Genomic DNA, 22963 nt, shown 5'->3' with positions numbered 1-22963 from the left:
CTTGCTCTCTCTAGGCAGCATTTACTTCCCAGGGTCTGAGAGACTGAAATGTCACAGGACATCCCAAAGCTTGCTTGTGTCTGTGCAAACCTCCAAGAGAAGCTGCTGGGACCTGTGAATTGGTCTGGGGGATGCTGCCCAGAGAAGTGGGAGTGTATTGGAGGATGCACCCCCCCACACTTCTTTGTGGTTGCATTGTCCAGACTCTTTAGATAAGCCTCAAAGAGGCAGACATGTACTGAGCTGCCCCATCCTGTAGCACTTTGTGGCTCCATTGTGTAGGCCAGGCCCCATGCATGCATTTGCTAATAAACTGAAAAGAGGCAAACGTTCCTGCCCTTGAAACCAGATGCAATAAAACCTGTTGGACCAGAGAAAAAAGCCCCAAAAGGCGAGCAGATATGCTGATCAGCAGGTATGATGAACTTAAAAAGGCAGCAGAAAATCTTACTTTTTGTACATCTACCATAAAAGCCAGATCTGTGTGCATCCACCATCAAAGCCAGATCTGTGTGCACCCACCACTGAAGAACTGAAGACTGAGGACCAACATGACACCGCTGGATCCATGGTGGTGACTATTCTTGCAGCCCTATCCCGTATCCTTTCTTCACTTCTGCCTTTTCCTTCCATTCTGTCCTATCAATACCCCTCTTTGCTTTTTTTAATAATACAAACCTGGTTTGGGTATATGGCATTTGACCTCATTTGTGTCTTAATCTTGCTTTTGGGATTGTATCGAAACCTCCCCCGACACTGGATCGGGACAGAGGGGAAGAAATTACAAGACTATGCAGCAGCCTTAAACTCTCTTGACTATGCATAGGTAGATTTAACAATGAGACCATGGTATTTTGCCACCAACACAATGTACTTCACTAGGAAACACTGTTTTGCCCATTCAGTAATCCAACCTTGCTACATACTCATGGTATCAGTGATGCCTCATATTTAAAAGTGTAATTTAATAGCAGCATCTCATGAAAGCTGAGGATCAGAGCATGTGTGTGCTTTGGAAAAGAAACTGAAAATGGCAGGTTCTCTGCATACATTTTGGGTATGAGCTAAATCTGAAGATATGCTTTACTGAAGGTCTAATGGCCTAAATAGGTCCAAATTTAAGAATACTAGCTCTATATATAAAGCAGGAAAATAATTAATCAATATATTGATAGGATAAAGTTTAGACACGTTTCTCAAACTTTCCACACATTACTGACATTTTAAGGATGTAAGTTTCGACTTTGATTTCATTATTCCATATTTTCATATCTCCAACTGAACTTCTAATGTGGTTGCTGAGGGGTTATATCTGTTATGTTACCATTTCCTTTCTCCATGTGCAGTTAGTGTTCCATAATGATAGTACAGTACCAAGAACATCCCCCTCTTGTGTTCCATTTTACAAGTTGATCTCAGCATGACAGAAAACTTTTGTTTTAAAAGCCAAAATCTATAAGCAAATTTATTTTATTTGTACATTATGTGTCCTGGTTTCTTTAACATTTTACATTCTGCAGCTACTCAGGTAGATGTTGTGTACTGTTCCTTTAAAACTTCTTTATGAAAAGGTTATATAGTTTTCAATTTTTTTCCTGTTTAGGATGTCTCAAACAATATATATTGAAAATACTGCCTGCAGTATCAATAAAATATTCAATCTGACAAGGATGTCATTCAGAGAAAACATTTGTAAAAAATGAGTTAAAATTCACCTATAGTCTATTCCAATTCAAATACCTGAGAAAGTCCAGGAAGCTTAAAAGCTCTAACAGACTACCTAATTCTAGACTCCTAGTTTGACATTCACAGAAGTTTGTTTTGTAGGCATTTGTCTTCAAAAATTTAATCTTGAACCTTTAAGTGTATATGAACTGTAGAATTCTTCATTATTTACAGTTAAAATTGCAGGAAGATAAAATTCACATCTACTGTGCTTCTAGATGATCTTTTTCTTAACAATTTTGATATTTTGTCTTGAAATAACCAATATAGTACTAATTAAAAAGTTCTTAATTAAAAGCTTAATTTTCAGTTGGGGAACTTCAGGTATTTATGCATATATTTAAAGTGTAACCTCTATTCCTTGACGTAAAACTTTATATTGAGCAAGATGATAAACATATTTTCCCAATTTTCTGTATTTTAGGGTTGTGCTTTGTAGTGTTCACAAACTTCTAATTATGATTCATCTGAACTATCAAATCTACAAAATGAAGAGTGAAAGGAAGTGTATAAAATACAGAAAAATTGTATCACTGATTTAAAATACAGAAATGTTTCATTTTAGGCCACAGGACAAGAAAAGGAAACAACAAGGGAAGTAAGATCAAATGGAAATATAAACAACAGAAGATGGAGAAAAATACCTATTAGCTTTGGAGACGTTGTACCTATTGAGACTGTTTTAGTGGACCAACAAATCCAGTAGTGGAGTGGACTTTTTTTTCTGAGGAAGAACAACAACAAAATTAATTACCATGATCTTGATCAGGAGCTTCCAGGTTGTAACCATAGCCTAGAAGGGTACGGACTGCTTCCCGAAGACTGTCTTTATTTGACTTCTTTGTCCGATCATCCAAAAGAGCATAAGGTACAAGGCGAGGATTTCGTCGATTTTTCACATCCTGCGTAAGTATGAAAAATCAATTCAATTTCAGAAACCGTGCTTTGTCTTAAAGACAAAATTGCGCTATAGCAGCAATATAAATATACTATTATGCCAACTGAAATCATGGAACTGCAAATACAAATTTAAAGAGTTTTCACTTGTTTAGAAACTAGTAGCAAAACTGAATTTACTAAAAAGCAAGTAATACATAAATAAACGAAACTGCATGGCTTATACATGCTTTCATTTTCCAACAGATTTACTTAATAGGATAACAACAAAAACAACAAGCATAATTGTAAAGAGTTTGACTGAAAAGTCAAAGAGATTATATTTCATACACTGTTTATGAAGCAGCTACCACAACAAGAAGCTAGTAACTAAAGCTCAGAGACATTGCTGTACCACAAATATATAGGGTTTTCATAATTATGGCACTAAATGAGATACATCAAAAACCCAAAGAACAAAGATATAAACAAAAGAAGAACAAAATGCTACTAATTAAAAGTATTAATAAATATGTGCATTACTAATTAATAATAAAATAGATAATAGACCTGTGCTTTACTACGTCACATACTTAAATCATGTATCTTTCCAAAATAAAGGGTCTTGTCAGAATATGATTAGTGTGGTTAATGTGCAGAATTTTTTTTAATATGTAATTTAACTTCTCCTCCAGCTGAACTGATGTATTGGTAAGGTTTAATTTTTGTATTTTAAGTTTATTAACACAACATTACAAAGTTTTCCTCAGTCTAAAATCATCTTATCTGAAAGCATAGTTTATCTGGACTATTTATATGGCTAACAATTTTTAGTGATGAATAGAATTGTTTTCTTGGTTTCTCTCGCTACCAAAGAACTCTCCATGTTCTTCCTCATATTTTAAAAAATAAATAAATTAGATGCTGGACACACAAAAAAAATACTTGCTGTTAGTTTTCTTGGGCTTTTATGATTGGTCAGACTTATTAAGGAACACAAAAATAGTACCTATTGTTTTAGAAAACAGTGCCTACAGTGGAAGTATATTACTTCTTTTATAGCATCACAGTTCTCCTTTTAAGATTGTATGTGGTTTTCATTCTGCCTTTGCAGGCAGAAAAGAAATGGCACTTCCATTCTGACAAATACTTGCCGGCATCTTTTGATGTCCTTTAAATGCTTAGATACAAGGCTATCTGCCTTTTGCGTTATCATGGTGAGTAAATATTAAAGTGCAGTTATTAACCAGTGCTTGATGAAATCTAGTCCTACCAGTGATCCTTCTAGGAGAAGAAATACTATGGGACAAGCATAACCTGTATGCTAAAAGGGCTAACATCAAGATAAAAATAATGCATTGCTGAGGACACTAATTACTACACCATATCAATTCCAGTTACGTTCAGTGGGAACGACAGCGACAGGGCCAAGACAAGGACCATTTGAGGGGACTATACATAAATATTCCCAACACAAGCTGACATCCCAGTGTTTCCAATATTTAATTTGGCAGATGTGAAAAAGGGCTACTTCCGCAACAGAATGGACCAAACAAATGTTGAAGTACATGTTAGAAGAAATTATTATTTGATATAAGAATAATCACATTAACATCAGAGATGAAGCACCATGGGTTTAGATATTTGTTTTGGAAAGGACATAGAAAAAGAAATAAACTCCTCTGAAACACTATGTCCCAAAGATACTATGAAATACTGTATTTAAAAATATGAAAAAAAAGTTGGGAACAACAATTACAAAACTTCTTATGCATGATATACACTTAGACTAATGCACTGGTAATTGCCATAGCAACAATTAACACACACTAACATACAGGCAACCAGCTGATAACAATGTATGATAATGAAATATAGTGTAAGTGCATTTAAAAATTCCTAAACACAAAATAAGAATAAGAAAAAAAATCATAAGTATTAAAAACCCTCGATTTTACAGATTTTATTCCTTGGATCTAATTTTATTTAATATTGTGACCTTTTTCACCCAGTCAAGACTTTGGCTACTTATTTAAAAATGAATATGAGAAGGGATTTTTCTTTTTAAAATTTTGTTCTTTTTTTTTTTTTTTCTATGATATGTCTATTTAAATTTTGAGCATTTTCCTTATTGCTGAATTAAGAACTCTTATTGTTACACTTAGCATAAGTTTTTGTACTAGCATATGAACTTCTGTGGTTTAAGTGTAGCTAATCAAAAGAATGATCCTCTACTGAGATTTGCAAAATCACAATCAAATCAACAAGAAAACTGATTAGCTAAGAGTGGTAATTTTTATTGAGTGCATTTACAATTAGGACACAGATTTAGTTCTTCCTATTCACCACAGAAAAGTAATGCAGATTGTTAAAAGAAGTAAAACTCAGACTAAGTTTTTAATTTTTGTTACCAGAATTTTCCAGGTTTGACACTCTAATGCTTCATCAGAAGACTGCATTTTGTACAGAGTTGACAACTACTCATTCACCAACAATTTGAAAGAGAAAGAAACAGAACTCCTCCAGAAGACAAAAAAAACCCCAAAACTTAAGTTTGTTGACAGGATTCTGTTACAAATGGTTTAAGATGGGTAGCACACATGAAGCTTACATAATGCTTTAGTTTTGAATTCAGAACCTATCCTATCACAAAAGGAAAAAAAAAAAAGGAAAAAGAAAAAAGCCTATATATTTTATTACACAGCTTTGTCTTAATTTAATGTAACACAAACATTGCATTAGTCATTTAGAATTTAATTTAGAGTTACTTCAGTAAAAGAAAGCACTGCAACCATGAAAAGTTGGAATGCCTGACAGAATGTGCCCTGACTATAAATAGAATGAATGAATAAAAAATGTTAAACTTGATAGATATAACACTGACTATGAAAAGTCAGTATTACTTCATACAGTGTACGCTAAAGACTTTGCCATATAGAGCAAATGATAGACAAAAAATTATTTGAATTGGCACCAATAAATTTATTTGTAGGGTATAAATGAATTTGAAATAGGCAATAATTGGTCAACAATGACACTAACTGAATAAAGCTCTTAAAAGTAAAAGAACTACAGAAAAAATACCTAAACACACACATAAACAAATATCAACAAGCCTTTTAAAACTTCAATTACAGGTAACGAACAGTTACAAAATTATTCACAGAGGAAACACATTGGGAACTAAGGTGCAGAACTTCATTCATACATTCATTGAGTATGCGACATGCAGATAACTCATCTAGTGCACTGGATCTAGCAACTGGTCTTGCAACTTGTATGGACAGATATCAGGTAAAAGTAAGAATGAAACAAGAGGAGTGTCCATAGTGTCTACAGCAGCATACAAAACCACAGTCTAATTCTATAAGCAACTCTAAAAGTAGAACCTATTAAGAGATACAGTGTGTGTAATAAATTTGTACTCTTCAGAAGTAATTCAATAACAAAAAAAACAAAGCCTCATATAAACCTCTAAAAGATATCTGAAATGATATAATATAGTTTTCAGAGCTATAAATGTGATACTGCAAACCTGTGCACTGCTGGGCCTTCCCAAAGCTCTGAGAAGTTCAGAAACAGCACAGATCGCTAGACTAAAAGGAACAAAAAGACACCAGAAACATAGATAAATAAGCACCTATCAAAAAGAAAGACAGGAAAAGACTGAAAAATGAAAACACAGACTAGGAAGTGTGAAGGAAAAACACGGTAATAATTTAATGGGATCATAAGTTTTGTGATTCAAAGTTAAAGCTGTACAGACACATATTCTGTGTGGTACTGAAATGATTTTGTTCTAATAACCAAGGCTGTTAAATGACAAGCACAAAGCAAATGTATTTCAGCACATATTCAGTGAGACAGACATGCTGCTGTTTTCCTAGCTTCATTTGCACAATCAGAAAACACTCATTCCACAGCTATGAATTGATTCTGCTTGCTGCCGTGTCCGTGGATCTTGCACTTCCACATAGATTTCTGAGCATCTGCCTGGTGAGCTTGGCAAGCTTGCCAGCAATGCTGTCAGAGGCTCAGCTCAGTGAGCCACTCTGTGAACATGAAGCATATATAGTGTGACCAGGATCATTTACCTACACAATACATTTCATATCTTGTTATCCAGAGGTCTAGCTTTTCAGCATTTAACATGGCAGCTCATGTTTAACCATAAACCATTAAAATTAAAAATTTATTTCATAGGGGAAAAATTGGTATTTACTAAGTAAGCCATTTCAAGATTCCAGAGTCATCAGAACTAGAAAGGACAAAAAAGTCCTCAACCAGTCATACTCTTGGCAACGTTATCCTAAATGTATACACTCAAAGTGGAAGTTGTGTTCCCAACCTGGCATACTAGCAGCTGAGTTCTGTACTTAAAAGTATGTGTATCCTTAAAAATATGTGTAGAGCTTCTACCACCTTCACAGAGGACCATACCTACATGGAATGCCTGGCAAAACGTGCTCTGATTATAAATGGAACTAATATATCACTATAAATAATGTAAAATACGAAAATGGGCTAAGCTAAGCAGTTTTTACAAGGATGAGATGCCTTTTCATATATATATTTAATGACAAAATAAGTGTCAAGCTTTCAACTTGTGACTTTTCCCATATGTCTGTATTTCCTCATCCTGAATTTTCAGAACACTGCCTCCCTTGCATTGCAGCACTAGTCAGTCTGAGAGGACCAACTCTTGATCAAACAGCGATGTCGTATGCTTTCTGCAAAAATCTAAAAAAAGTAAGATCCTGACCTAAAAAGACCAAACTGTCTTGCATTTTGGGCCAAAGAGAAATCAGACTCGATAGATGCTTCACAGTCCTGACTAATTATCCTAGGACAGGAAGCACAGAGCATCTTTAAGATGCTCTTCACACAGTGAGAAGTTTTTAGATTGCTGATTTTTATAACCAGCTGTTAAAGCTGTGGGTTTTTTAAATACTTTTTTTTCTCAATATAAACGAGGTTTCTGATTGTTAGGTTCTTCAGACATAACACACAATACAACATGAAAAACAGCAAGACACCTTTTGAATAAGCTATCTGCATATGTGACAATGCATATAAGCACAATTTGAAAGTCAGAATCTTTGGCTGTGACCATCACAATCAGTGGGGAGACCTAAAAGTCACCTATACAGGAAGATGGAGGGAGTGGCTAATGTATTTGAAATTCTTTTCATTTGCTTTCTGATTTCTAAGCTTGACTTTTTTCTTTCTCTTTCTGTCTTTTCCTTACGTACATAAAAGTTGGGATTCTCCTGTATACACGACATCACAGTTTCGTGACCATCAACTAATACTGTAAGTTCACATATAAACTTATGTGAGTTCTGAATATTTTCAATCTGATTATGAAGCTTTAGTCACAAATGCTTTCTTTTATACTTCAACGCTATTTTTCAATCAGCTTGTCATGAAAAATTCCTTAAAAAATAACCCTACAAAAATCAAGCAATTATGATAGGCCATAATTGCAAAATCCATACATAACAATTAAAAAAAAAAAAAAAAAATGATTATTTTAATTGATTTACACCAAAGCTATACTGCTCCTTTGTCTGTATCCATCTCCCTTATCTCTCTTTGATCATTAACCAGTTCCCCAGTTCAGAGGACAGCAACCTGCAGGCAATCATGTTCTCCCTTAAAGGGACACTGTCAAGTATTTTCATACTGATTGATTCTGTGCTTCAGAATTTTCAACTAACCCTTGTTATTTAATACGTTATTTTAAGCAGAAACATGTATTTTTTCCTACCTGTTCCTTCTGCTTCTTTTATGGAGCAATAAGCTACTGTGAGTCTGTCCTACTGAAAAATACTTACTTGTTTGTGATCAGTGTCATCACAGCTGTCAGGACAGTTCTGGGAACAGGATTTATTAGTTAACTTGTGCTCCCTCTGCTGGCTGGCTGGTTGGCTCTGCAGCAGCAGAACAAAAATACTGTGTATAGTCATGCATGAAGAACAGCGATCTCTTGTTAAGAAAGAATCCTGACAAGCAGTGGTGGATTTAGAAAAGAAAAAAAATGTGGAACTTGGAAGGTATTTTCCCCACCAGTTTATAATAGGAAAGAAATGGTTTATACATGAACTACTTGACAGTATCCCTTTAATTTTTTCATATTATATAATCCCAAAATGATGAGGTACTTGTGATGCAACAGACCTACTAGATCATCTAATCCATCCTACAGCCACAGCACAATTGCTGTGTACAACATATTTCCCAGTGATTAGTTCATCGACTTTCAAATATCTGTAAGATTCTTTCCCTTAGGAAACTATTTCATAGATCTGCAAGATCTGTTTATAGTATTTACATATCATGTCACTTTATTACAGTACTGTAACATGTCACAGTAATATGATGGGATGACAAAATGTAGACCGTGAAACAAACCCATTGTTGGAGTCAAGCAGAAGCACATAGCAGTGTGGACAACAGCTAGCAGCTTGCCATGGGATACGTATGCCAGCTAAATGGGAAGCATCTTTGCACTGCACCCAGAAAGGAGTAGTTTGCTATCCTGCCCTCTTCTTTTCACTTTTAATGAATGGTATTTGTTATTTGTTATCTGCACACCATAAGTACTCTTGGAGACCAGCTGTCTGTCTTCTCTCCAGAAGAAAATAAACTTAATTATTTGAAAAGAGAAAAATAATTAAGAGGAAATCAACATCAACACCCCAAGCATGGCAGCTTCTATAGGAAATGCTATTGGTGGAAAAGTTCTCAAGGACATCATCCACCTGTTTAACCATACAAGAGATTACTGTATTTTGTCTCCCAAGAATAAGGGAGTAAAGTATACTGCCAATCTTGTTGACCTGTTTCCTGAGGGTCATGAATATTTCTGAGCTCTTGACGATCTTTAACAACCATTCCCTCTTCAAAGCGTAACTATGGTGCTGTTCACTGCACCATTGTGTTACATTCTCAACAACAGCGCCCCACTCAGCACACAAAAGTCTTCAGTTGGTTTGAATGAATAAGACCCAACAAAATATTTGGATGTTTAAAGCAAAAGCATCCAATACTGCGAAACTCCAGTTAGGTGGCTTTCCAACTCCGAACGTGATCAGCTTCCTAGGCACTTAAGCCTTTTACTTTTAAGTTCTCCAGGTTCTTCTTTGCATGCACATAATTGCTCTAATTTTGGTAAGGAAGAACAGTTCAATACTGATCATATACCTAAGCCCAGTCAAGATTTAGAGCACAAGCATTTCTCAGAGCAAAACCTGGTAGTCAAAATCAGATCCTGCTTAAAACATCTCCAAAACCCTAAATAGGGCCTACTATTTTATTTTAAAACTTAGCAGGTCTAAGTGATAGTGAAAACCTCTTTATATAACAACTTGTCCTTGGCCATCAAAGTGGATTTAGATAGCTAAGTCATATTTGTCCAGTCAGATATCTTTGAGGATATAGGTGTCAATTTTTAAAATACTTGTGGAAAAAGGTTGATGCACAGTTCAATAATTACAAGACTAAGGGGTTCAGAACTATATCTCTATCTTCCGTGAGTTTTCTCACACCAGACTATAAATTGTAATAAGTGAGTGCAGATTTAATTTGCATGTTGAGCTTTGTCATCCAGCAAGAAGGGCATTTATTAGGAAGGAAGTCTAGAGGAGGCCTGAGTTCCAAGGCTAACCCTCAAGTCTGTATTTTAAGAGTCAGTAAATAAAATACAGAGAGCTGTTCAATGCATAGATCAGAGTCCTCCTCTTTCCCTCTGCTCTCTCCCAGTGAGCCTTAAAGATGTCTCTTCACAGGATGACAATGTTTTAGATTCAAACTGTAAGTTAAATCTTTTTCATCAGGCACAGTGCTGAGAACTTAAGACAGACTTCATGATTCTTCTGACATAAAGCTGAAGTGTTTAATTTCAGGCTACATCCCATACTAGATTTGTCTAATCAATGTTTTTATTTTATTTTTTTACACCAAGTTCTTGCCTGGGGCAACTCACTGCCTCTTGGGAACCCTAATAAAACTAATGATTTATTACTAATCACATCACAACTCTTCAAAAGCAGAACCTTCTATATCAACAGACACATCAAAACATTACATAAAGACAGTGTATAAAGACATTGTGTAGATATAAAGGAGAAACTTTTTTTTCATTGCCACCCACTCCCGCTATGTTTTGCTTATCATTCCCAATTCAGTACAATGGAAAAGTCTTTGATAGCATCTTCAACTGCCTTTCTTACTACCTCAATAATTCAGAATTATGTGGGTTTTTTCAAAGACATATAGATATACAGGGTAAGTTGAATTGTCTTCAAGATCTAAGAATCTTTACTACATATGACTTGTGGGTATAAATTCTCCCAATGCTAGTTAGAAACATAATTAGATTTGATTCAAAAACCTTCTTAACTTTGTCTTAACCAATAAATTCTGATGAAAAACTACATTTAATTTTGGGGTATGTCAGGGTTTGTAGCTGTAACTATTTCCCAATTTTCATTCAATTCAAATCTAATTGGCATGCTCCTGTGTTGAAAATGTTTTGACTTCTGGAAAACTAAAAAATATGGGAGGCATGGTGTAAATTATTAAGTGCATTCTTTAATATATCATTAATATTTATTTTGAGCATCTAGAGACATATAGACTCTCATTATAGAAATAAACTGTGCACTGCCTCCCTAAACATAGGATTGTAATAGTGGGTTCGAAAGAAATTAATCTGCTTCCCCTACCTGACAACAGAGAATCATCACTTCAAACACTTCTCATGTTTAATATTCTATCAGAAATGTTAACAGCACTTCAAAGAGCCACCTCCCCTTACTCAAAGATGCAGTATTAGGGGAAAATTTAATCCTGCTGTAAGTAAGGGAATTATCTTCAGTGTCTACCTAGTAGAGCACATTACATACATTCCAGTCTGCAAACACAAGATTTGGCTCGTTGTCTGCCTAGAGACAAATACGGAACACAGATTCCCTAAATAGTTTACAAAGTACCAAAATGAGAGCTTTATAGTAAGATACTATAATGGACAATGCTGAAATGGTATGCGGCATATATTTTGTCACATAAATGTACTTTGTCAGAATGTGATGAGGTAAATTTAAGTGCTTAACATAATATATATAAAACAAGTTGTTTTGGGTTTTTTTTAATATACAAAGCTTTACAAATAGAATGAGTTTTGGTCCTGTAAAAAAACAAAATTTGAAATGTGCTGAACTGAAATGTGTAACTTGAATTTTTGTCAAAAACAAAGACACTGTTTGTAGGCAGAAAAGAGTATGTACCTACAAAACAGCTGTTTCTCATTTTTGCAAAAATAATGATGGTTTATGCCCAGCAGAAAACCAAGAAAACTCTTAAACTCTTTTTTTTCCTCAAGAGATGAATTTTCCTAAAATTTCACTGTGATATGCTACCATACATTTATCAACAGAAGTGAAGACACCTTTCTGCATATAAAATTCACAAATAATGAGAAAAATAATACAAAATATGACTCCTAAGGGAAAATTGATATAGTAGCTGTCTTGAAAAATATTAAATGTCTCATTGTACTGAAACAAAAACATTAAAGTAGGACCAGAATTTGGAGACTGTCTTAACTTTTCTCAGTTAAACATGGCCTCTGCCAGAAATACAACATATTAGCAAAGTGATTACAAGCAGCTTACATTCTGATCTTACTCCATAACAAAATTATTCAACTCCAAGGACTGCAAACATTTAAATGATTTCCCTACTGAAAGTCAATGTTTACATTTCCTAAAATACTAGAGTATATTAGCTTCCTGTATGCAATTTTCTCATCCCGAAATCTAGATAGCATACAAGAATATACCACCAATTTTTTAATACTGCTTGTGAAAGAAGAATCCCATTGTGCTAGATTAAGCAGGATCACTTTAATTATGTATTTTTGCTTTCTTTGACTGACAGACTCGTATTCATTAGCTGCTTCTTCCTGCTTTTGTATTCCCATTATTCCCATTTAACTGTGAAATATCTCAATAGATAAGTGCTTTTTCAGGTGACAGAAGTTAGCACTTACCTGCTGGATACCGTATGTCCAGCCTTGCCTTATACGGTCCCTTGCCCACACGTTGTGAGCATTCTCTGCTAGTTTATCCACCATAGCTTCTTGAGAGGGGGTCAGTTTGATGAAACTCAGATCCATTGGAGCAGGCTTATATCCACTCAACAACTGGTAGCTGTCAAAAAAACACAGAACATGCAGTTACTTTTCAGTAAAAAGAAACTAATAGAAACTGCAAAGGAAAGAAGTGACATACCTTATTCATATCTTAACTATCCTTCAAATCACAGGAGCAAATGTTTAAAATTAAAATTCAGAGCAGAGAGACAGCTTCTTCATTATTTTTAGCATTCCTGAGAACAAAGTGTTGTTTACTTTTATGAAATTGTTCCCATTGAATTAATTAATCATTGCCCACTTTACTTATGACCAAACCTTCTTCAATAAAGGCCGTAATGCATGTGGTGATGGATGCAGCATATCAGGACTTAGTAAATTTACAATGAAAATATATGACACTATGTGGCAACACCATGGCAGTGGACATTGGGTCCCTTACCTCAGCTGACGAGGGATATGCAGAGGAAGGGGAGCAGGAAGAGAAAAGGAGGGGAGCAGATAGACACAGGATGTACTGGGTGTCTGTGCCCAGGTGCTGGCTAGGGGTGCTGCAGGGTGACCTCTGTGAGGAGGGGTCAGGGCTGCCCCGCGAGGGACACAGCCCGTTCCAGCCAGCTCCAAAAGGGATCCGCTGCTAGCCAAAGCTGATCCCCACAACCACAGTGCTGGCGATTCTGGGAAAATGTTTTTAAGAAAGGGCAAAACTCTCCACAGGCAGAGAGGAGTGAGGAAAAAAGTGTGAAAAACACCCTTGGCAGACACCAAGGTTGGGTGCTGGGGGAGGGCACAGCGGTGCTCCAGGTCCCAGCACTGGTGCTTCCCTGCAGCCCCAGGAGAGACGAGGCCGGAGCTGGTGGACATGCCCTGACTATCCTGACGTATTTTTCCTCGAACATACTGACAAAATAAAGTGCTATTTTGGTCATAACAAAAAGGGTCTGTGGCAAATACACAACAACATTCTCTCACTGAAATTATATGAGTTGGGGTGTTTAAAGAATGGCTAGTTTAAATAATTGTGTAATTATTTCCTAAACAACTTTGTCATTTTCTTTATTTGGATTGACAGGGAGAAATCCAGAAAAAGAGATCATATTTATCCCCATTTATATTCTAAAATACTCAGATACTTTACAAATCTTAATTAATTCTCTTCTGTGAGAATTCTATTCTAAAACCCTTTTAAACAAATTACTGGTTGAAAACAATAATTGAAAACAAGTATTTAAGGGGGATTATCATCTATAAACACGACGTTGAATTTTTCTTCAAAATTACCACATATAAAAAAAAAAAAAATCAAGTCTGAAAACAACAATTCAAGAACGTCAATCTAACCCAACTATTCCTATAGTTACCAATTGGCAAATTTCTATTACAGAATTAAGCAAGCAGTTGGCGGCTGTGCTGCTATCTCCCACAATCTAGCTAACTGCCTCTTCTTGGGTGGCTGTGAAGTGGCTTCAGTGAGATGAGTAAAACCAGACAGTAATGGAAATAGCGAATCATACAAAATTAACACATTTGTCAGGCTGGCAATTACTGCATTCCTTCTTGTCACACTCCCCTGCACAAGCATATATAAGCTACAATAGCCACAGCTAATTCAATATAAGAGCAGGGTCAAAGAACCTGGATAAGGATGTTCATAATGTCACAGAGAATATGTAAACCTTACTTCAGGATGCAAATGAATACTCATCAAGGATAAGCATCAATGGATACTAAGGAAAATATCAAAAGCATATTGAGTGTACAAATTCATGTTGGAGAATTGTCTTTAGCTGCAGACTGATGTTTCTAGTTGAAACAGGTTGCTAAGACCCCAGCTCCTGCCCAGTCATCTGCTCATCAGTATCTTACTGGTATTATCTTGTTCAATATCTCTGCTGGCCCTACCTTAACAATTTTTTTTTTTAAGTAATTAACTGCTTCAGCAGGACATTATCACTACCATATTGGTCAGCCATTGCTTTATAACATCAGTATGGAATTTTAATTTGTGCCTCCACCTAAAGTTACAGCAAGAGTGGTAGATATATTTTCAAGTGATCTTAGTCCATACTCTGCTCTCTTGATCAAAGACTTTCAGCAGTCTACATGAGTTGTTTAACAAGAGAAATTTAAACAGTGACTTTTTTTTTATTTTTATTTTTCTTCTGTTTTCCTTTCCCATTTCATTTAGACTTTTTTTAATCAATAGAAATATAAGTATTTAGAATCTGTTAAAATGAAGACTTTGAATATTTCAGGGAGGTATTTAAAAATAAAAGGTTATTGATGGATGCTTTATTCAAAAACCTAAAGTTATACCAGGAAAAAACAACCTAATTAAGAGAATTTCCATCAACAGAAGTTGTGTTTACAATACACTTTAGCTAGCTGTTCAAAATGGTCCAAAAGCTATTCTGTGAAGTGACGCTGTATTAGAAAAGGCAAATTTCTGACACAACTGTCAAATAAAAATGTGATTTTCCCCACAGTGTGGCTGTGATGCCAAAAATCTCTAGGATTGACCCAAATGTAAACTTGTTCTTAGTATTTTAAAATCTTCATTGTTACAAGAGGAGGGCAAGAAAGACAATAGCAAAGGGTTAAAAACAAACAACATACAAAGTAAAGTCAAAAAAATTCTTAGGAAGTAGAGCAGATAGGCCAATTACATTCAAGTGATGTTTGTTGCTTTTGTTTTGCATAATAGCATAAAGTTTTTGTGTCAGGCAGATACAAGACCTTAAGAGATTATCACAGGAAAATTGACAAAGCGTTGGGACAATGGGTTTGTATCACGTACAGGAACAGAAATAACTAGGAAACACAGGAAGTGACATCTCCTATCAAAAATCTAGCTTTTCATACTACCTCCTGTAACTTTTTGTTATGATTAAATCTAACTGTGAAACAGCAACCCTTCTCTCCAGGACTATCCCACAAAAAATGTGATCCAGCCTTATAGCTGCATAACTGTATCTAGATCATGAAACCTTTGCTCCATTTTTGCTCACCAAACTTCTGATGCTATTAAGAATGTAGCCACGATTTTTTCTTCTTTCTTTTTTACTCATTTTTTCTATCCATTGTATGTGAGGTATCAGAATTCTGACTTGGTATGTATGGTAGGACCTCAGGTTTCTAAAGATATGACTGTTAATAACATAAAATAGATTCGGCATTATCACTCTTCTTAAATTAGGAAGATTAATTCCTTCAGACTTGAGATTTATCTGCAGTTTTTCAAAAGCATCAAATCTAATTCACTTGAACAATCTTGCTAACGCATATACATTTCTGCCCAGGAAATTCAGAACAATAATACAGAAGGCCCTAGATATCTCTTCTTTTTAGTCTTATATGCAGTTACTTTGGGATTAGTTTAAATCTCTTGCTTTTATTCTCATTCATTCTTCTGAAGTGACCACATCAGGGATTCTGAAACTGTGGTATCAATGGTATGTAAATCAGTTCAGTTGCAGTATATATCAAAGACCTGAGGGTCTAGATTCATAATAGTTACCTTATAATAAGTATTATCCAGAAGCCTGCAAGAACCTTGCCAGAATGGGGCATGTGCTTTTGGCTCACAAAAGGAAAAAGGAAGGCATGCTTTAGTTAAACATGGTCTTGGGGTTATTATACTGGCCTTAGGGACACATTGTATGGAATATGAAGGTATGAAAGGTTACTGTGAATAATGGCGATATGTGATAGCAGAGGAACATCTATTTCTGTACAGAGCACATCCCTGCAAAGAGCTACGTGTTGCTACTGGTAGCAGCAACTTCGCAACCAGCACTTATCATTGCTCTTAGTCATAATCAGGGAAGCTAAATTACTAATTTAAATTCAGGAATAATAGAACACACAGACGTTCTCTCATACTGAACTGTGACCTTTAACTTTCTGGTTTTATACACATTATAATCTTCGTTTATCTCATGGGCTGAAATATATGTTGGGCCATAGGGCTGTCCTATACTTATCACCAAATACAGTTCCCTTACTTTCAACTGTGTTATAATTCCCAAATTCTTTGCCCTCAAACTGGGGGGCACACTGGGGCTAAGGATGAAGCCAAGGCACCTTGGCTGGTCCATGATTGTTAGTTTCAGAAGCATTGTAGTGGAGGTCACTGTACCATACCAGCCTGAGCTTAGTCCTGCCAATGCTGGTGCCAACCAATCACTCAGGAAAAAAAGTCAGGCAGTTATACAAGCTCTCTCCACCTCAAGTCACTGGATGGCCATTCTAGGGCTTTCAAAAGAATTACCTTTAAATATTTGCAGCACAGTAAAATATATTGACAAGTTCACTGTAAAAATTCTTTATCAAGTTTCTGCAGTATAGTCCATATATAAAAGAACTACGTTAACAATAAATGCCAGACATTTCAATGCATCACAGAAAACCTAACCTTTGTCTACACATCAGATCATTAACATCTAAAAAAAAAGGTGTGAACAAATGTGTGTGCAAATTTCTGAAAATGTATATGTATACATACATATCCAAGTACCAACAGCGATATAAATATCAGATTCTGAAAATACAGTTTGCTTAACTCACACTGCCTAACAAAAAGATATATTTGAATTTCAACTTACTTCTTTGGAAGTTTCATTTTTTTCACTTTTTCTTCAGCACGTTCATCAGCAATTCCAACATGGCAGCCTAATGCCAGCAGGGTTCTAGGACACAGAAATCAAAGAGAAATTACTGCCAATGCTTCTATATGCAGAGTTGTTGCTGTGTATATAAATAACACTATGCAACAAATGAGACCTATGGGAATAATGACAATGTAACATGGAAAGATCAACACCAGCCTTTTTATATATATGTAATAAGTTTTCTGACAGTGTTAAGAAAATGCTACAAAATGTTCCTAAAAATTTTAGTAAAAATATGGGTGGACTACTTCAAAATGGAACTATCATATAGTCTTATTTCATCTATATGGGGCATCAGTTGAAAGACTCCCTACCTTTGAAATCTGTATTTCAGCTTTATATACTTATTCATACTGTTTATATACTCATTCATACTGCTTTATATCAAAATCTTTTTATGTTACATAATTTACTTCAAAGTTGATGAAAGGATAAAAGGCAGGAAATGTCACTTGTTACCCTTAGGATGTGTTTTCTTTACACAGAGACACTGTTATTCAGAGATTTTAATTGGATGTGAATTTTGTTAGGACAAGCAACAAAATGCATGATAAGCAGGAGGCCAAAACTGCCATCTAAATGCTGTATGGATGTTGCACTTTAATCCAGAGAAAAGGATTCAAGCTAGACATGGTGTGTCATGTACTATAAAGCTTCTATCACAGAGCCACTGACACAGACAGCCCATTCCGGCCTGACTGTCCAAGATGCAGCTCATTTCAGAAAACACTCTCTACATAACCTTATAACAGAGTCGACAGTATTAATCAGGTTTCTGATTACTTCAGATCTCTTCTTTTCCTTACAGTCACACTATCCAACAGTACAAATCTTAAGTTTCATTCATCTACAGGATTTTATCTGTAACTCATCAATTATTTGTTCCTGCATTCACGTTCAATACCGGGCTATCAAGCCTTAGTTTCTTTAGCCTAGGAGCATAACTAAAATATTGACACTGAAATGAAAATAAATCCTGGACAAAAGTCAGAGACCACTTTGGAGTCAGATCAGCAGTTTCTCAAAATCCGAGGGTGACAGCCATATCTTTGATTGAAACTGATTACACAGAAGAAATCACAACTGTAAACCCTGGACTCTATTCCCAATTTTCCCAATATGGAATTGAGCTAGAAAACAAGGTTTTTATTTGTTCTTGTTACTAGTTAAAACAGTATTTTCTAGTCTTGATTTAACTGTATTTACTGCTCTTGAACTGACGGGGGAAAAAAAGAGAGCATAAATACTGCTCCGGCAGTATTTCTCTTGGCAGATAAATTGTATGTTTCAAGGAGATTCTTACAGCATATTTTTAGTGCTAGCTACATGAGGTAAATCCTACTGTTATGGTCTGTAAAGCTGGATGTTAAATTAGACAGTAAAATAAGGTATGAGGAAATCAGCATGCAGTGTCCACCTCCTGAAAACACACTATCTGCTAAGAATACTCCATGCAGTTAAATTTCAAATGGCATAAATCATACATGATTCCTATGCAGATATCACCAACGTAAGTATGAGAACATATCTAACAATGGAAAGCAGTAGAGAGGACCTAACCCCTGGTAACGCTAATTTTCTTGTAAAACAAGAATTTGAATCCTACATTATCTCCACTCAGACAGTAAATTCAAATCAGAGATCCACAGGAGGATTAAAAGGCATACCATACTGGCAGAACCTGAAAGACCCCTAAAGCACTTCAAAGCTGAACAAGAAGACTACAAGTGGCTGAATGCAGTGCTCAGTATAATATTGATACATGTAATTACCACACACAAATGAGTGAATACATAGAAATGGGAAAGTCAGTCACAAAATAGTAAGCATCAAAAAAACCCATGAGACCAAACTACATAATATATATAAGAATGTGTAGAAACAGTATGAGCAAGCATATTTTAATCCCATGACATTTTCAGAGGTAACTCATTCCTGAATCTTGACATTTCATATAGTATATAATTTTTATGGTTAATAAAAGTATTCAGTCATACTGAAAAATATACAGAGATCCCAATATATTGAAAAGAAATGTGGTATCAGATATATGACTGAGAATGTCCTTGTTTTCTGCCTCTCTCATGTAGTAGAGCTGGCAGCAAAACTGACAACAAACCAACAAAAAAAAAACCAATTACAGTAAGAGTTATTCTTGATGTCTTGTAACTACTTCAAGTATGCAGTACGCAGTTTGATGCAAATTGTAAAGAACATAGCATATAGTTGATGAGGAAGTTTTAAAGGAACATTTTCTTTCCCTCTTCCCCATTCTCCCCCATTGAGGTTGACAGCTAGTAGACTAGAAACATCTAAAGAAATAGTCAAAATACCTTATAATACAAGTTATTGCAGTATGGGTCACCTAGAATGGATTAGTGCAATAATTTTTCCACCTTTGCAAGCTTGCAGAAATGAACCAAGCAAAACACTTATATTCTAGTTCCTAAATGATAGGTGTCTACATGATAAATACAACATGATACTGCAAAATTAGAACTGTACAATTCAGAAAACAAGGACTAATACAAGAAAGCAATGAAGACTGAGCTTAGTAAGCATATAAATTTTGACATCCATAGAAAAACTGAATGCTTTATGTTCTGGATACTACCTATTTAATGAAAATGCTCATTCTAAAGTAATAAAATTACTAAAATAAAAGTAATCCATAATTTATATGTTTATGCAACCAAATTAATTATTGTTTTGTCAGGGTTAGATTTACAAAAGCATTGGGTCCCAAACCAGTAATCATGTAAGGACTACTAAAATTTAATATTTAGTGAAACATTAGGAGTGTGCACTTAATTCTGAGAGCAAGATTTTCATGAAGCCTGAGTCATAAAGATTATTCTAGCAAAAGATCCAACTGTAGGGAAAATTAAGGACATCATTTTTTGTAGTTTCACAAAATGGAAAGGAAGAAGCTACTCTGGATTCTTAGCACACTGTTGTGTTGACAGGAGTCTCAAAAGCTTTCCTTGAAATTCTAATATCTACTGAAGACAAATATGAATTTATTTTCTTTCCTTAATGGAATTCCATTTATCTCTGATTGCTTTATCTGTAAATAATGCTAAAATATCCATCCAGAAACTGTTTAACACTTAGTCATAAATATGTTTTTTATCAAATAATATACTTATTGTGGCAATGGTAGATCAGTAAACAGCACAGAGAAGCTGACCGCAGGAGGACACTATGAGAAATATTAGGAGAGTTCTACATAGCTTTCTACTATGAGGACATAAAGTCCTTACGAGTGTAAACACTATATTGCACTATCAGTTCACATGGCAAATTTTTTAATAATAAGAGTACAAATATTCCCAGAAAAGCAGCATCACCTGCCTATAGTCATCCGTTATTAATGCTCTGAACAGGAAAAAGCAACTATATTTTATCAAGGGAAAAAAAAAAAAAAAATCAATGGTTTCCAAACAGGAATGACTGGAGAACCACATACACCACTGGGCATTTATCAGTTTGAGAAGTATTTTAAGATGTTGGCTACATGCAGTGCTACATATGGAAGAAATTACTTAAACTAATAGATTTTTAATGCATTCGCAGCAAAGTAAGAACTCACACCTGCTTGACTGACAAAGCTGAGCTAAGGAATTGTATCTTTGTGAGCCAGATAAATAGATTACTTGAACAAAAACATTAACATCCCACTGAAAAATTCTAGCATTCCAAATGGAGAGCTTCCATGACATTCACACATCTAACTGCTCATCCACAAAAGGAGGGAATGCCTAATACTGTTCTGTGGCAATATGCACAGATGACAGAAACAGCAGCAAGGGGTCCCAAAGCAAATCTCATCATTAGTCACATCAAAAAAAAATATCTATTGATTGTCAAAGTGTGCTTTATCAATAAAGACAGTTAAAAGTAATTAAACTGAATTGAATTAAACCAAGTAAGAAACAAAGACTTTTTTTTCAAAGCTTGGATCTATTTCCTTCCTTCAAACTAGATTAAAATTGCCTGAGTTGCCATTTCATAATCAGCATTACAACAATAATTCTAAAATTCCATAGATATTAAAAAAAAGACATTTTCAGTGCCAAATACATCATTCATTAATGTGTCTCAGTCCCCCATTTTCATATTATTACCCTCACGTACATATCAAACTGTAATTCACATGTCAAAATACAACTCTGGAAACTGTAACTCCTTAGGAAACTCTCACTATAAGCTTCAAAAGTTCTAGTAACTTACTTCAGTGTTTCAAGTGACATTTGCAAGTTATAATTTCTTTCCTGCTCTGGCAATTTTGAGAACTCCACTAAGCATGGATGTTGTCTTTTGTTGTCATCTCTAACCTGAAAAGACAGTAAAGAAGTAAGTTTAATGTGTCTTATAAACTAGAAGAAATTTTTTAAAAGTGTAAAACACAAAGTACTTAAAGCTGATCCTGTCAGAATTACTCAAACCGAACAACACTTCAAAACAGAAAGTATTCTGTATTCTCAGAGCATGATCATTCTGTTCAAGTAAGGCAGAATTTGCATTTGCAAATAACCTTCAGATTTGCAGATCTCAAGTGGAATAAATACTAATTTGTACATTTCATTATACAGAAGTTCACAACAAATATGCAAAGTTCAAGAATAGTGCAACCTATGTTTTGATATACAGCAATAAAGTAACTTATCTTCAGCACCATGTTTGAAAAGTTATACATTCAGTTTGTGTAAGTAGGTTGATATGAATAGTACTGAAGTCCTTACCCGTCAAAAGTAAGAATACAAAGGATAAATCTACCCTATCTCTTAATTCAGAAAATGTTTCTTCCTTAGTTATGTCCTGTAGTATACAAGCAGAATTCAACTGTCCAGCAGTCAGAAATGATTGGAACATTAATTTGCTTTTACTGTAGTGACAGCAGAGTCATAAAGACTATAATTTACAAAATCCTACATTTTATTAAAAAAAAAGTTGATCAAAATAATTTTTAACCTGCACTACTTCTCTACAGTTTTAGTCTACTACTGACCATAACTAGAAATAGCAACCTGAGAGGCTGGGATAACTGAGCATTCTACTGCTCTCAGCTTTGCAGCTCTATCATGCTAGAGCTCAGTAAACAAAATCTACAAAGATTACATCTTGTTAGAAGGCTTGATAAAAAAAACCTCAGTTTGTTAGCTAAAAGATCCCAATGAAGGTGTTAACATTCGCTTAGATCAGACTACATTTTTATTCATATATTAAAACACTTTTGTGTCCATCCCTCATAGACCATAAGCACAACATTTATATTAATCTTTAAAGCTGCAAAGTGAAAACTATTGAAAAATAACATTATTGACAACTTTTGATCAATCAGATAGTTATGCTGGAAAAATTGAATGTTTGAAGTTGAAGTTACGAGGCCTAATTGCAATACTTATTCCAAATTGATCTTTACTCATTTGGTGAATATAGGATGTCTTTTAAATTATTTTAGCTGAAAAAGACCAAGGCAGGAATTCTCCATGAAGTGGTACCATTGAACTGGGTATAATCTATTCTCAATCTC

The 22963-nt window shown here is 35.0% G+C and overlaps 1 protein-coding gene across 1 annotated transcript in view; it reads right to left on the bottom strand.

Moving 5' to 3' along the window:
- Positions 1–22963, bottom strand: part of RYR2 (ryanodine receptor 2) — a 406115-nt gene that overhangs the window by 168026 nt on the left and 215126 nt on the right. The window contains exons 24-27 of the mRNA XM_026846439.1: positions 21661–21764; positions 17362–17445; positions 12656–12815; positions 2480–2627 (exon numbers count right to left, since the gene is read on the bottom strand). Coding sequence (XP_026702240.1) covers positions 2480–2627; positions 12656–12815; positions 17362–17445; positions 21661–21764 — 496 coding nt within the window. The remainder of the gene's footprint in view (positions 1–2479; positions 2628–12655; positions 12816–17361; positions 17446–21660; positions 21765–22963) is intronic.

This window comes from Athene cunicularia (genome assembly GCF_003259725.1).
Source record: "Athene cunicularia isolate RWA chromosome 3 unlocalized genomic scaffold, athCun1 chr3_part1, whole genome shotgun sequence".
NCBI lineage: Eukaryota > Metazoa > Chordata > Aves > Strigiformes > Strigidae > Athene > Athene cunicularia.
This window is presented reverse-complemented; position numbering and strand designations above follow the sequence as displayed.